This window comes from Saccoglossus kowalevskii, chromosome 2 (genome assembly GCF_978046115.1).
Source record: "Saccoglossus kowalevskii chromosome 2, keSacKowa6.1, whole genome shotgun sequence".
Lineage (NCBI taxonomy): Eukaryota > Metazoa > Hemichordata > Enteropneusta > Harrimaniidae > Saccoglossus > Saccoglossus kowalevskii.
The window spans coordinates 33682362-33697742 of NC_140642.1; the positions used below are offsets into that span (position 1 = coordinate 33682362).

The window sequence follows — 15381 nt, forward strand, 5'->3', positions numbered from 1 at the left end:
TGCTGCTACAGTGACAGGGTTTGGTATGCCCGAGAAAGCTAGACCCAAAACCCAAATTAGGGGGTAGTATGCTTTCAAAGTAAAAATAAAAAAGATTGGCAACTATATTCATAATGCATTTCAATCAAGAAATAAAAATGCCATTTGATATGTAACTCTTGCTTTATCTTTTTGTTAACAACTAACTTTCTTTTTGTAGTAGTAGTTATCACAACTAATCTTTATTGCTATTAACTGATAGAAACATTGTATTTCTAAGGATGCAATAAAGTTATTATTATTATTATTATAAGTAAAGATCGAAACAGTTCGAAACATAGGCCAAAAAACACATGCTGAGACAGACTTATCGCCTATGCCCAGGGACCCTTGTGGTCGTTCAGGCTGGGTCAGCAGCTAGAGTCTGACGCGCGACCCAGCCTGAAAGAGGCTCTCCTCAATGGATTGTGTGTCTCTTAGATAGCAGTTGATAAAGACGTTTGTGTTCTCCAGAATCCTGCCCTCAGAAAATGATTGAGGGGGTGTCTGACGCTAGCACTAGTGAGTTAGAAATCGCACGGACCTCATACACTCGTACTTCTGTGTTGAGGAAGTTAAAGTATTATAGACCTCTAATACAGTCGCAGTAATCCACCTGGTGATGGAAGTCGGCCTATCCTTCATGCCTGGATCGTAACACAAAAACATGTGCTTGGCACGTCGTCTCGAATCTCCTGTGCGGTTTTCGTACCAACTCAGTGCTCGAACCGAGCAGAGAAGCAATTCTTCCTGACCCGGGCCGACAAAATTTGACGATCAGTGAGGATTGTGTCCTGGGATTTGGTACTTGGCGAGAAACCCCATTCCTGTCTTTAGCACAACTTGATTGTCCATAAAGGCAGTACATCGTCCGGGAAAGACAATGGCCCCAGTTCTGACAGACACCTACCTGAAGCGAGGGCCAGCAGGAAGACTATTTTCCATGTCAAAATTTTGAGTGGTGCTGATCGGAGAGGCTCAAAGGGCAGTCTGCTTAGAGTGGACAACACAACTGAGAAATCCCAGTTGGACAGTTCCCTTGTACAGGGTATCGACCTCTGATATGGAAAGCCTGTTCCTAAAGTTTTCTCAATGGTGGGGGACAAGGCCGACCTGTAGCCAACAATCGCTGCACAGGACAAACCCACTTTGTCAAACAGGTGTACAAGGTGCCAATAAAGGGATGGTATGGATCAATCTCCCTTCCGCTAAACAAATCCGTGTATGCTTACCACATAGAATTGTAGGCAACGTTGGTGGAATCCCTGTTCATCCTGGCCAGGACATTGGCAGTCCGCTCAAATAAACCTTTTGTATGTGCGGGACTACTGATAGCCTCTATGCGTTTAAGTGATACCCGCTGGGCCCGTTGGTAGTGCACCGTCCGGTTGGGACAGCAGGTCCGGTAAGTCCGGAAGCACTACTGGTGTTTCGACTAGCATTTCCAACAGAAGTGGAAACTAGGCCTTGATTGGCCATTTGGGTGCAACCAATGACAATATGAAGATGTTCACCTGTCAAAGTTTTCTCTGGTGCCCGGTGAACTAGCGGGAAAGGAGGAAAGGCGTACACAACTATGTGGATCTATGGGTCAGCAAAGCGACCCTGGCCAAGGCTCCTGGAGTCGGCAGGAGTGTTATGTACGTCGGGAGCTTGGCGTTCCCGAGTGCGGCAAACAGGTCTATCTTTGAACCGTCCACAGCCGAAACAGCCTGGAGGCTACCCACTGGGGTATCAGCCACTCTGTGTTCTAGAGACGGAGCCGCCCTTGAAGGGCGTCTGCCAGACTGTTCCTCACACCTGGAAGGTGGTGTTTGGTTAGCTCCACATTGTATTCCAAGCACCAAAGGAGAATTTGCTCAGCTAGAACTGACAATGATGGGAACGCATCCCTCCCTTGTTGCGGGGGACCACCGATGTGTTGCCTGTGCAGAGCAGGTCTCTGTGGTCTCGAACTACAGGTAGAAAGTGTGGTAGTGCTAAGTGCACTGCTTTCAGTTCAAGCCGGTTAATATGGCGGCCCCTAAACTAATGCGGGGGCCATATACCTTGGGCTTGTTCGTCCAATAGATGTGCTCCCCAACCTTGAATGGAGGCATCTGTTACCAGAGTCATAGCTGTGGCGAGTGGGTCCAAGGGAACCCCCTGTCCAAGGTTGGCCAATGACGACCACAAGGGCAGGACTTCCTTTGCTTGGTCAAAGATCAATACCCGCATATCTAGTTCCCGTAGGAGAGCTTGATGTTGTAGCAATAAGCCTTGTACTGGACCGGCTGCGTAATGCGGCCTGGGGAACTATCCTTTGAACCGAGGTAATCATTACGATGATCCGCATTAGTTCTCAGAGGGACACTGAGGGAACGCTGACTAGGCATTGGGCTACGCCTGCTTAGCACCAAGCAACACACTTGAAATAGCTATACCAAGCCTACATCTGTGTCAAACTCCATGCCCAGGAACACCAACTGTTGCGGGCAGGAATGGGATGGTCTGCTTTACTAAAGAGCCCAACTGGTGAAGTAAATCCTGTGTTAGCTGTACTTGCACGGCTAATAACCCCTTGTTAGAGTTATATAATAACCAGTCGTCTAGGTACGGATTGATGTGTACCGACATTTGGTGAAGCAGCAGCACCACCTGTTCCATCTATTTCGGTTGAACATAGGGGCTGTGCATAACCCGAAGTAGGTTCCCTTAAGTCTAGTTGGGCTAGCCAGTCGAAACGATGGATAGAGAGAAGAACACTGAATGGCGTCTCCATGCGGAACCATGGTCCAGCGAAAAGTGTTGCATAAGATTTACACCACCCGAAGGCCTTAAGCGTTACCTCCTCCAGACCACGGCTGACCAACATCCACCCATAAACACCGTCTGCGCACCCTGCGCCCTACTCAGCCGGATAGGGGGATATGTGCCGACCGGGTTGCTTTGGATCCAGACACCATAAGCGTTGAAGGAACAGTAAGTGGTTGCCTTAGGATCAAGGGTGGGGGTATATACATCGTATCACTAGGATCGATGATACTCCGCATCACCCCAACGACGTGGCTCACCAAGTCGTTACGGATGGAAGACTCTGAGGGACCGCCTGAGGTACTGGCTGTATCCGATGCGAGCGAACTGTCTCCTTTCAACTTAAATATGTGAGCGAGAGCGTGTTGACTGTGCATCTCATGACAGGGTCAGTTCCCTCTGGGGACTCCCGTGAGGTAAGAAGGAAGTCAAAATCAACAGTAGAGCCCGGACTCAAGGGTAAATTCCTTGGCTGCCAGCATCCGTGTTGGCATTCAGTGCCCGAGGTCCCAGAGCCTGAGCCTCCGCCTCACCCAAATCAGCGGGAGTCGCGGCTAGAAACAGGGGGTTCCGAAGAAGAGAAATGTTTTGAATGCGAGCGATGATTTTGTGTTTCTTTCTGCTCGTCGACCAAGGGGCCGCAGTGGAGACAGCTTGCTCCGTCTGCATCTGATCTGCCTGGCCTGTCAGGGACGCAATTTGCTCCGACAGTCCTTCGACCAAAGCCCCCATCTCAGAGGCAAACCCGGCGCTGTGCGAGGATGGATCCATAAAGGCACCCGCAACAGGCCCCATAGCAGGAAAGACCTCCATGGGCACAGCCTCGCTGTAGACGGTAAAATCGTGCCTCCTACTCGACATCTCAGTACACAAAGTATCGGTAGCATGAGGACTTTCCCACTCATGCCAACATGCAACATTGTATAAATTTCTAGCACAAATTAAGTAACAAGTTCATTAGTATGGTAAAAAAAAACATTAAATACATATTGTTTTTAAGTTCATGAAAAATGAAAAAAAGTATTACAAAGAGGTGAATGTCAAATGGTTCTACTTTTTATTTTACTAAAGCACTTACTGGCAAATTTAATCTCTCAGATTCACTGAAAATTTGAAGAGTCAAACATAATTTTCCAATGTCTTGTTAGATATAACATTCACCATTTAGAGGCACAGAAGAGCTCCGTGTAGACATTGCTGTTTTCCCAAACAGATATTCTGGAACTGTTGTGTATGTATAAGATGACACAAATTTTGTTCGCCATCAAGTTTAATCATTGCATACAAGAGACAACATATTATTATATACAAAAAAAACTTGACTACATTTAATAATTTAAAAGTGTACGAAACTGTTACAAAAGCATAAATGCAAACTTGTGATGACTGAAATTTATGGTAACCATGTTCAAGTAAAAATTGACACTAACATGTGAATGGTAGTTTACAAGGTAGGGAATATTTATTACAGGTATCTACAGTTAGCTATTCCCGAAATCAAATATGGTTAAAAATTTCATACAAAAATGCATACTTGATACATTATTCGTGTTGTTTTGTCTCTGGCTACAATGCAGGATACAATAAGTTTATGAGGTTTTATTGAACTGAAAAGAATGCTAAAGTGTTTGTGATGATAAAATCTGCTTTATCAAAACCAAAGTTGTCAGCTAATTAGTGAACAAGTTTGCAATCTTGCTGCCCCAATATTGTTGAGACTTGGCTTTTGCTGTAATGATTTGGTATGATAATAGCAAAAGAGATTAACTTACTCAAAATTATAATAATGTTAATTTCAACAATCAAAGTTTTTATCCATTTGTAACACAACCTCTAATAGATATACTCTGTGGATGCATATGAGGGCTCCAACATCACTTTTCAAAGTTAATCATTACAACACAGTTATAAGCTAGATAACACTATGACTATGTGGTACAAATTTCAACTAACAATACACATATGATATACAGTAAATAAATAAGCAGTTCAGTGGCATTCAACATCTACTCCGATTCAACCCTTGCAGCAAATATAATAATCTGTTGCTCAACTACTTTGGTGATTTCCTCTTTAGATGCTTTTGGATTCTTCTTGATGTAATCAACTATTGCTGAGATTGCTGCTGTCTGTAAAATAAAAGTCAGTCGTGGATAATAATTTGTAAACAATAGACATAGTCCCACGATTGAACAATACAAGTCAATTTTGTAAAATTAGCACCTCTTTGTTTGTAAGTAAATACTTTCTGATGATAGACGCAGTCTTTAAATTGAAAGCTAAAATTCTTTCAAAATCAATTCCACCCGATAGAACATGGGAAAAGCGGAGTTCGCGATCAGTTTACACTACTCAAGAAAAAACAATGTGTTTATTGCGTGATTGGATAAAATACATTTGAACTGTTATCATCGTGAATCATGTAAAAACTCTTCTTTCAAGACGTCTTTTACCTTTTAAAAATTTCTAATCGCCTCTTTCAAAAACCATCATGCAGTTTTCATCTGAAATTCATACCAACACATCGTGCTACGACATCGCTTTACTTCCGCAATGTAATTTTTATGATCACGACCATTTGGAAAACTTCGGGTTCTACCGGCATTACCATGCGGCATTCTGATTCGTTACTGGCGTTTTTGACCCACCGGGTCAAAGGACACATGCCGGTCAACTAATGCGTCATAACTATCATGACGGGTCTGTGTTTTTCACCGAAGTGATCGAGTGATCAAAAATAATTTCTCCCGATGAAACTAGTTCAAATTTTACGTTTTTTTCATAAAAAAAAAAAGAAGTATTTAATTTTTGCATGGCATCATGACCAAGTAAGAGAAATTATTGGTATAACCGGTGTATAACATCGCAAAGTAAGTTATGTCACGTCGTAATTTTGATGATCGTTTGGAAGTGTTATTTGTTCGTTGTAGAAGCTGATGGTTGGAATAATAACCAGCAATCCGCCAAATAATTATGTGGTCGATTTTTTGAAGGAGAATTTTGTAGTAAATAAGATCATGAAAGTCGTGAACATAATCCTGGCTCAAACGTTTCAAATTAGTTTCATTTAACAATTTATTTGTTTCTTTTTAGTCTGCAACATTTGCATTTCGAGAATGTTAAATTTTTAAATTCAAACTCTTCTAAATTGTTAAACGTAATATTTTGACTCCAAAAAAAATATATTTGCACTGTGACGGAGCTCATTAATATTAAAAAAGTGCCCAAAATAAAAGTGCTTATAACACTGTGTGAAGCAAATAAATATCTGCCACTTTGTTTTTTAAAATATATGTTGTTTATTGTGTGGGTGTAAATGTGCATTAGTCAATTTCTATTATTATGCAAATTATATGCAAATTAGGTTGCCACAGTGGTTTAAATTCCTGGGGAGAACACTGTATATTATATTATAACAAATTGATATGAAATTTCTGGTAAAATATCCTATTTTATCAACTAATGGGTATCACTGTTTACAGTAAATCAAATTTCTATCAAAAAATATAACAATACAGTATGTTAATAGTATACAAATAAAGCTAAGGAAATTTTCTAGTGAGAACAGTGATAAATAAGTTTGTGTTCTATTCATGATGGATGGATAGTAGTTCACAAATTCATATACTAATCTTTGAATACTGTTGAACTGTGAGCTTCACATGTATCACTACGAGTCCTGAGATAGTTTAGACAGATGATACTTATGATGCCTTGACAAACTATAATGTTAAGAAAAAAACATTTTCTCTTACCCTGTAAACCTCTAATTTGTCTTCTCCAGTAATACGATTCCAAAGTTCATACAAAACCCTTCCTCCAGTTACAGCTTTATAGATTTTACCACCATCTTCTTCTTTGTGTAACCATCCAATCATTGCAATCTGTCAATGCAAACAAGTATTTCAATTTATTATCATTACGTATTATGTATAATGGATTTATGAGTTATAATCTGTCACCAATATACAATCTAATTAAAATCTGGTGTATGTAGAGGTTATAGTCACTTTTAATAAATGCACATATAAATCTGTTGACAGGGAAACAATGTAATCATGTTGTCGAGTTACTATGATTGCATTTTCAACATTTCAAGGAAACAAACATCCCGGACATAAGTGGAAGACCTGCACCAACATGGTCATCTCCATCTTCAGATTATTGTAATATTTTGTAAGTTTGAGATCAGAAGAAACAAATATTGGTTGTTCCACTGATGCGTCCCCTCTACTAATGTTAATACATGTGCACAGGTGTCTGTGAAGCGATAAGAAAATGTTCTTGCATAGCGAAGATCAAATTTGTACCCCATACTAAAGCTAAACTTCTGAAGGACACATATCTCGAAAATGTCAGACCTTGGACAGTCATCAGGTCATCAGAATCATCAGGTCTCCATGTATTAATGCACCACCATCTAAAGCTTGTCCACATGTACATTGTCATATAACCTATCGTGATCTGGTGTACATAAGCACTCTCTACCTAGTGTTGTCATTAACTGTTAATTCACTCGAACACTACCATGGATCCTGCTATAGCAAAATGTGGTAGATATGCAGAAAATTGATACACACTGATTTTGACGAAAAAAGATGAACCAAACAAAAAACTATTGGTGACCAGAACTGAAAAGTTATTGCATACATCTACCTCATTTTGTTACAGCAGGATACATCGTAGTGTGTTAGTTTTTGGCGAATGGCTGAATGTAAATAATCAAATTCTGACAATGAGGTTCAGACAGGACACTAGATTCAGTTCCATGACTGGTCCCAATAGTGATCTGAAGTTGATTTTTAAAATGTCTATGCCCTCAACGTCATTGTTTCACGAGCACTAAAATAATCACGTCTACAACGACTTTATAATAATATAAATGTGTCATATGTACATTACGGTGTTATCTATGTTGTTATAAACATACATGGTCACAATATACGAAACGCCCAGACAGATCACGCCAAATTTGCGTTTGTTGTACGGTATTCCTTACACCGCAATGCACATAGGCTTCAAAGAAGGATTTATAAATATGTTGGAGTATAATTACCTGCTGGACAAGGTCCCCAGTGCCCAATCTGAAGTCATTCAGGCTCAAATTTTCCATGTTCGAACGAATATGTACGTCTCTGTTTGTGTATCTTGACGAGGTCACGAATTCATCACATGACGAATAACAACCAATTAAATTCGAGGTTAGGGTCAGGGAAACCTATTTTATCCAAGATGGCGTCGCCCATAGACACTGAGCTCGGGTTTGTCGAGAAAGTCGACTGCTGGCGTCTGAACAGTAAATTTTTTCCGAGTAAGGTCGGAGGTAAACCGTCGTGGTTGCGGTTGAAAAATCTACCCGCAGAAAACCTTCTTCAGTGCCATAATTGCAAGAAACAATGTGTTTTCCTCTTGCAAGTTTACGCTCCCGTCACGGAGAAAGAATCGTGTTTTCACAGAACGGTATTCATTTTTTGTTGTCGGAATCCTCAATGTTATTCTTCCTCGAACAGCCCACCCATTGTCGTATTTAGATGTCAGTTACCAAGAATAAATGAATTCTATGATTTTGAACCACCAGAGGAAAAAGAAAATGGAGGTCTACTCAGTCCAGACGATTTTGGCCAAAAACTGTGCGTGGTTTGTGGATGTGCTGGGCCAAAACAGTGTGGGAAATGCCACAAAGTTACATATTGTAGTCGTGACCATCAAACAGTCGATTGGAGAGACGGACATAAAATAAATTGTGGCAATCAAGGTTGGCATTCTTTGTTAGTCGTTTATAAATCATTGAATACAAGTACTCCTCCAAATGGTACTGTTCATGCATTTCATGAAGGCATAAATTTATTGACATTTATAAAACAGTTACACCGGAAAATTCACACAGTTCGTTCATATCCAAAAGGATTTCTAGACGATCCGGCCCTGGTCGGTTGCGGCCCTGGTAAAAAAAAGACGTTCCGGCCCCAAAACAATTTGGTCGATCCGGCCCTGGTATAAATTATATTCGATACGTGTTCGATCATATCTAATGTTAATATATTAAATACACGAATGTTTGACTATCTTGTTTAACAACTTATTTTTCGTCATTGTTCATAATATTGACCACTTGCGTACAGGCAGTATCATCAGTCACATACTCACTTCTATTCAAGTTGTTAACACCTTCTTTTAGCTGTGAATTGTTTTTCTTTAAACAATGATCTGCTGCCAACCGACAGGTCATTGTTCGTAATTTTGCGTATAAAGTACGAGAAGTCGTGAATTTAACATGGCGACAAAGTGAGGCATCTTGCTACATTGTTACGTTCCGACTTCTGTTCTTAATTTATTCACGTAATTCCCCATGGAAACACATTCAAACGAACAACAAAAATGCGGACCCTGAGCGGAACTGAAATGTATTGCTCAACAACCAGAAGCACAACATGCAAAGAAACAGTTAATTTGTTTATTTACTGATAGACCAATAAAACTATTTTGTCTGCCGACATAAACCGCTACATAAACCTTCCTCTGTTGATTAACGTTCTTAATTCATTACATGACAAACCACAAATGTGTATTCGAACCCTGACTAAAACGGATTGTATTAGATGTGTATTCAAGTTATCTGTCTGCGGGCTACACATGTCCATGTGCACAGTGTAAATCACATCCGGCCATACAGTGTTTAGTACAAAGGCGGCGGCGAGTAAATGAAAAACATCTGTTGCATTGTGTAAAATATGGTGTTAAACCGTGAAAATTCCCTGCAAAAGACGAAAAATAAGTTGTTAAACAAGATAGTCAATCATTCGTTGTGTATTTAATATATTAATAACATTAGATATGAACACGTATCAAATATAATTTATACCAGGGCCGGATCGACCAAACTGTTCTGGGGCCGGAACGTCTAAACCAGGGCCGGATCGTCTTTTTTTTTACCAGGGCCGCAACCGACCAGGGCCGGATCGTCCTGATACCTCCAAAAGGACGCTTCCATTGGCTATAAAGAAGCCATGGGCGAAACTTGCCTACACTTTATTAGTTAAAGAAAAAAATGCTAATTTATTCATGATGTGCATTTCCTGTGCTCATTAAAGTAGTAGGAAACCCCTTTTGCTAAAAAACAAAAACAATTTTTAGTGTCACTGTGAAGTGGCATCTATTTTTCAGATGACGTTTTAGAACATTCAGGCCACATTTTAACAAAATCAAAATGCCGCACGGAAGCTAATTTTTTTGAATACCTGAAAAACCAAATGGCGACATCATAGTGTTATTCACTGTTAGTCACTATTTGTTTTTTTTAAAATTGTTCAGAATCAAAAATGGAAAAAACACCACTTTTGTGAATCTGTATCTTTGGCAAAGTTATCTCTTGTTTTAACACTCGCAGTCAGTCAGATTTAGGATAAATAAATCAATCAAAACATTGTCATGGAAGGAAGATGTAAATTCCCACAATTCCTGGTACGGTACCGGTATTTCAGGAGACTTCCTCCTCCCTTGGAAATAACCATTGTTTATTGGTGTTTATAATGGAAAAGCACAGGCGCGTCTCAATCTACATTAACACCTACTTGAGGTTGTTGCAGTTATCATGTTTGATAATCATAAATAATAACACAGTGTACCATAACTAAACAAAAACTTGTTATGAGAGGAGAAAAACATCCATTTTTAAACAAAATATATATGACACTACATACCGGTAGAGCAAATGCCAAAATGCCAAAAGTATTTTTATTCTAATCTGTATAAACCAAACAACCCCCCCCCTCCCTCTGATTGAAGGTCTTGCATTTTGTTAAAAGCCAAGCCATAAAATATGAATATTAATATAAAACAAATTCATGCCTTTATGAAATGCGCAGTACTTTGATAGGTTATTTAATCAGAACAATCTACAGTGGGCATTGTAAAATAAACCAATCATGAAAATCACTATCGTCCTATCAATTTCCCCTGAAACATTCTAGTGTAATATGTGTGAGCTTTGCCATACATTGCAGAATTCCAACTTCAGACAACTTTTGCGACTACGTGTCATTTATAGACAACCCATAGCTAGATTACAATGAAAACTGCTTGGTCAAATGCAGTGAGTGGACAAATCATTTTCAAATATATATAGATTTAGAATTTAAATTCAAAATTTTGTGTGACAGAATTGTGTGAAATATTATAATCAAGATTAATTTAATCCTATGAGCGTTCTACACTTGAACACAGTGCATTTTTATTTTATCACAAGCATGTACACAATTTCATTTTTAAATTTGAGAACCCTCATCTAAATATAGTAGGACATTTGATATACTAGTATGATGAAGATGAAGGCTAAGTTTTAACAAACACCACTACGAAGATTTCAAAGAATGTTGCAGGGTAGCAGTTTTCATGATCAAAATCATAACACCGTCATAACAATAATTAATTTTAGTTTAAACACTGTCATTTAACCTTTCAATAAAGCGGTACTATTAATTAATATTAGTTATTTTGACCATGGATATACTTGTCATTTACATTCGCTACTAATACTACAAATATGGAATTGTTGCCAGCACAAAAGAATAGTCAGATACTGAAATGGGTAGCGATTAAAAACTTTAACATTTAAACAACCTGGCTTACAAGTTTGTGAAATAATGCAGCTGCTGTAGACAAATGCAAACATGTTTGGTTTTATAAACAAGTGTTTAGACACCACAACCTTCAGTGTGGACTAGCTTCAGTGTTTTATCATTTCACATGGTGATCACATTGACTTTAATCACTGGAGGTGTTCTGCATTACAGTACTTTCTTTGTTCTCTTGCAGGATGTGAAATGAATGTCAGTAAATTGCTGTTTCCAGAATATGAGATTGTCACAGAAGCGGAAGAGTATGAAGAACCTGAAGAAAATGAGAAATGCGAGGCGGATAAAATGAAAGAATATGCAGAATTCATGGAATCTGAGGAGGCAAAATCAGTGATGAAAGACAGAGGACTGACTGATCATGATTTGGAAAGGATGGCATTGCACGAGAATGATGAACAGTTTACTGTTTTTCAGAAAAGAATAAATCATGAACCAGAACAGGTGAAATATGCACTCAAAGTGGATGCTTTTTTTACATGTATGAGCAAAGCACTCCGGTGATTTTTTTTTTGTTACAGTGGAAACTCATTTCAGCTCTACATGAGCAGCGATATCAATAGGTGATTTTCCGAACAATTGTGAGATCTCGCGAGATGCATGAAAGACGCGCGTCGAACGTCTGCCGCAAAAATCGAACGATTTGATTTTGAAGTAGAATTTCTTTATTTCGCAGCTTACATTGACCGGCCGATCTTCGACAGAGGAATATTGCTTCCGAATACCTTCACTTAATCGAAATTGCCTATCATCAAATGTGGACAGCACATTATTAAGCATGGAAATGTCCCCGAAATACTTTCGCGTTTGTCGAATCCCATGCGATGTTTGACGCGACTACGACGCTATGACCTTTGTTTGTCCTGTTTTTACGTTCGATTTCACGCATAACGCGTGATTCTCACAGTGTACAGAAAATGGTCTATTTGTTTTGTTTGGTTATTTACTGAAACAATAATTGGAAGCTTATCAAAGGTATACAACCCGTTACAATATTGTATCCATAAGAATCTGTCACCATATGGGTGCCACATGTTTTTCATCACCAGATGAAGACTAGTGTGATTTTCTTACATTTATAGTAATCAGCATCAGCCATATTTTTAATAATCATCAGCTACATTGTCTCGGACTTATTTTGAGTCGATGTGTGTAATGTCTAAAAACTATTATATTTTAGTTCATTTAATTAAAAATACAAAAGGATTACTATGCAATTGTCAAACTGCACTGATTTGAGTTTGTACATGGAAATTCGTCTGTATGCATACTGATCCTTGACAATGTTGATTCCATTTTGTATAGGTTCTCCGATACAACAGAGGTGGTAAGCCATTATGGGTTTCTAGTGAGAACATTCCCAAAGATGAAGAAATTCCTGCCTGTCAGTGTGGTGCTAAAAGGAAATTTGAATTTCAGGCGAGTAGCTTTGTATTGAAGAACATGATATAACACCAAATTTTCACATTTTGTGGAAAGTATTTATTTTTTATGAAACAAATTCCTGTACTTCATTAATTAGTAAAAAGGATTTTAAGTCTTGTAGATTCGTTTGAATGAGGGCTTAATAATATTCTGTCTCTAAACATGTCAGTTTTCAAAACCAAAGCTACAGCAATTTCAGTATTGTTTGCGATATCTAGAACCTATCAATAGAGAGTGCTGTTCACACGTGACAATGAATTCATACTTGTTTTAAATATTTTCTGACCAGAATTTGAACATATAAAAGTGAGTAGTTATTATTAACTTGTGTGTAGACAAGACATCACATTTACCATAGTCAAATATGCGAGCTGAAATGTCTTTTTGTCAAACAAATTGTTCCATGCATGGTAGGATAATTTAGTGTGCACTGTCCATCCAAACGTAGGTTTAAATAAATATCCAATTTTTCTTTTTCCAGATTATGCCCCAGTTACTGATTCATCTCAACGTTGATAGCATTGGTGAAAGTCTAGACTGGGGAACATTAGGGATATATACTTGCAGTGACAGTTGTGATGGGATTTCTTATCACCAAGAGTATGTATGGAAACAAGACTACAGCAATGGAAACAAGTGATGAATATAGGTTTAATTAAAAACAAAAGAAAAATAAATACACTATTTCTTGAATAATATATATTTCTGTGTTCTGTTTCTTTCCTGTTCTGCACTAACAAATACTGTAAAATACTTTATAATGATTTAGTTTAAATTACAAGTCAATGTTAATGACATAGTCCCCGTTGGAATTTGAGGAAATGCTATTCATGCCGAAAAAACAGTAATAAGCACCAAAAGCATAGTTAATAATTTAGAGTGAATAATTGTGGCTCTTCCAAAATGGTACAGAGATACAAAACATTCATCTTAACATGTATAATATTTTGAATGAAAACTGACAAATCTTGTCCAAGATACCACATTTTCAAAAAAAACAAGATGGATGCCAGTCGGCCATCTTTGATCTGATTATGGAACACATGAACATGTATTTCTCTGTTTCGAAAGGGAACTAATAATCCAGTGAATACGGTATACCTTTTTTCCTATATTCAACTCATCAAAATTCAGTGAAAATTAATTCCAGCTAAAATACGAGTATTTTACAGTAACCTCAATTCAAATTATCATCAAGCTAATTATGTCTGAATACTTGACATAAAAAAAAAAAAATGTTTTAGTACTCTAACACTTTAATGTGCTTGACAATATTCACATTATCTAAGATGGCAATTTGAATGTATTAAAAAAAATCTAAACTATGATGCATTATTCATGGTATTCAATGGAGAAATGTTATTATAATTATAAATGTGATAATTTGAAATTTCATTGTAAACCATGTCTGAGCAAGACAACTCAATTTTGTAGATACATACCAAGGCCCAGTAAAAAATAATCAAGCTTCAATCGTTGCACATGTCCGTTAAAAATGAGTTTTTTTGTCAGTATTTAAGTAAAATCAAAATAAAGGCAAAACTTGACAATTTAAAAAAAAGTATCTCAATTTCAGAAAACGGATTGACCGAAGGCTTTTTCTTCCGGTCTAGCAGAACAGCGTATTAGGTTTCAGGCAACCTACAGTGGAAGTCAGTATATTAAAGCAGGAGGGTGGTCACCTGCGCATGCGCGGGAATTGAGCCCCAAGCGATGATAACAACATGTGCTAAAAAACCCAAAGGCTCATTTTGTAAACAATGACATGCTATGACCATCTGACAGGTGCATGCGCAGGTGACGATTCCCCTGCTTTAAGCATATTGTACATAATCTCATGAAATTTAATGAATAATTAATTTTCTGAGCTTCTTGCAATCTCGCATTGTGCATGAAAACGAATGTAAAAAATTGGATAAACTAAGGTGAAAGTTTATTTTGGGCATCTCTAGTTCCCCTCTGCAAGTTTGAAATTGAAAATTCAGTCCCACCTTTCATGCATTACGCACAATGCAAGATCTTGTAGTAGTTCAGAAGACCCATTAGTATACTTTTATTATTCATACAGGTAGTTCTCTATTTTCTATAGACAAAGTATGGAATAACTTAAAGTGTGACTTTAATTTTATATAGCAAAAATGTACAACACTATTGAGAGCGTTCACTGTATGATACAGCATGGAATGACATCTTCCCATTGTTCTCCAGACACGTCACATGATTGAAACTATTTTTTCTTCGCACACTTGGGCTTATCTGATATCTCAAGTGAAAGCTTTTCTATTTCTGTAAATAAGAAAATTCTGTTAAATAATCTTTCATATTCATACTATTGATAACCTTTCTATAACAAAATACTGTAAATGCCTGGGTTTTATTTTTGCTTTTATTTTATAATATGCAAAGTATACAGTAGAATGCATTGTTTCCTTTACAAAGCCATCAATATAAAACATTAACCTCATGCGAATATTTCTCCTATAGTATAGTAATTCCCGACTTGTTGGACACA

General features: G+C 38.0%; 3 protein-coding genes across 4 annotated transcripts in view; 1 reads left to right on the forward strand and 2 right to left on the reverse strand.

Annotated features, from left to right (window-relative positions):
- Window positions 1-4595: 4595 nt before the first annotated feature.
- LOC100373007 (uncharacterized) lies at window positions 4596-7968 on the reverse strand. Its single transcript, XM_085507440.1, has 3 exons — window positions 7868-7968; window positions 6567-6695; window positions 4596-4940 (listed from the first exon to the last, which is right to left on the reverse strand). The coding sequence occupies exons 1-3, from the start codon at window positions 7922-7924 to the stop codon at window positions 4818-4820; spliced, it is 309 nt and encodes a 102-aa protein (XP_085363566.1). The 5' UTR covers window positions 7925-7968; the 3' UTR covers window positions 4596-4817.
- Window positions 7969-8013: 45 nt separating this feature from the next.
- On the forward strand, window positions 8014-13567 carry LOC100369654 (uS5 assembly chaperone PDCD2-like). Of its 2 annotated transcripts, XM_085494748.1 has the most exons (5): window positions 8064-8271; window positions 8390-8566; window positions 11626-11888; window positions 12750-12863; window positions 13351-13567. In XM_085494748.1, the coding sequence occupies exons 1-5, from the start codon at window positions 8208-8210 to the stop codon at window positions 13507-13509; spliced, it is 777 nt and encodes a 258-aa protein (XP_085350874.1). In that variant the 5' UTR covers window positions 8064-8207; the 3' UTR covers window positions 13510-13567. The 2 variants fall into 2 exon arrangements, with proteins under 2 accessions (XP_002732353.1, XP_085350874.1); XM_002732307.4 differs by having other exon boundaries at window positions 8014-8566.
- The window catches only part of LOC102805678 (uncharacterized), a 28963-nt gene continuing 27078 nt past the window's right edge, over window positions 13497-15381 (reverse strand). The window contains exon 13 of the mRNA XM_085494739.1: window positions 13497-15155. Coding sequence (XP_085350865.1) covers window positions 15097-15155 — 59 coding nt within the window. The 3' untranslated portion in view covers window positions 13497-15096. The remainder of the gene's footprint in view (window positions 15156-15381) is intronic.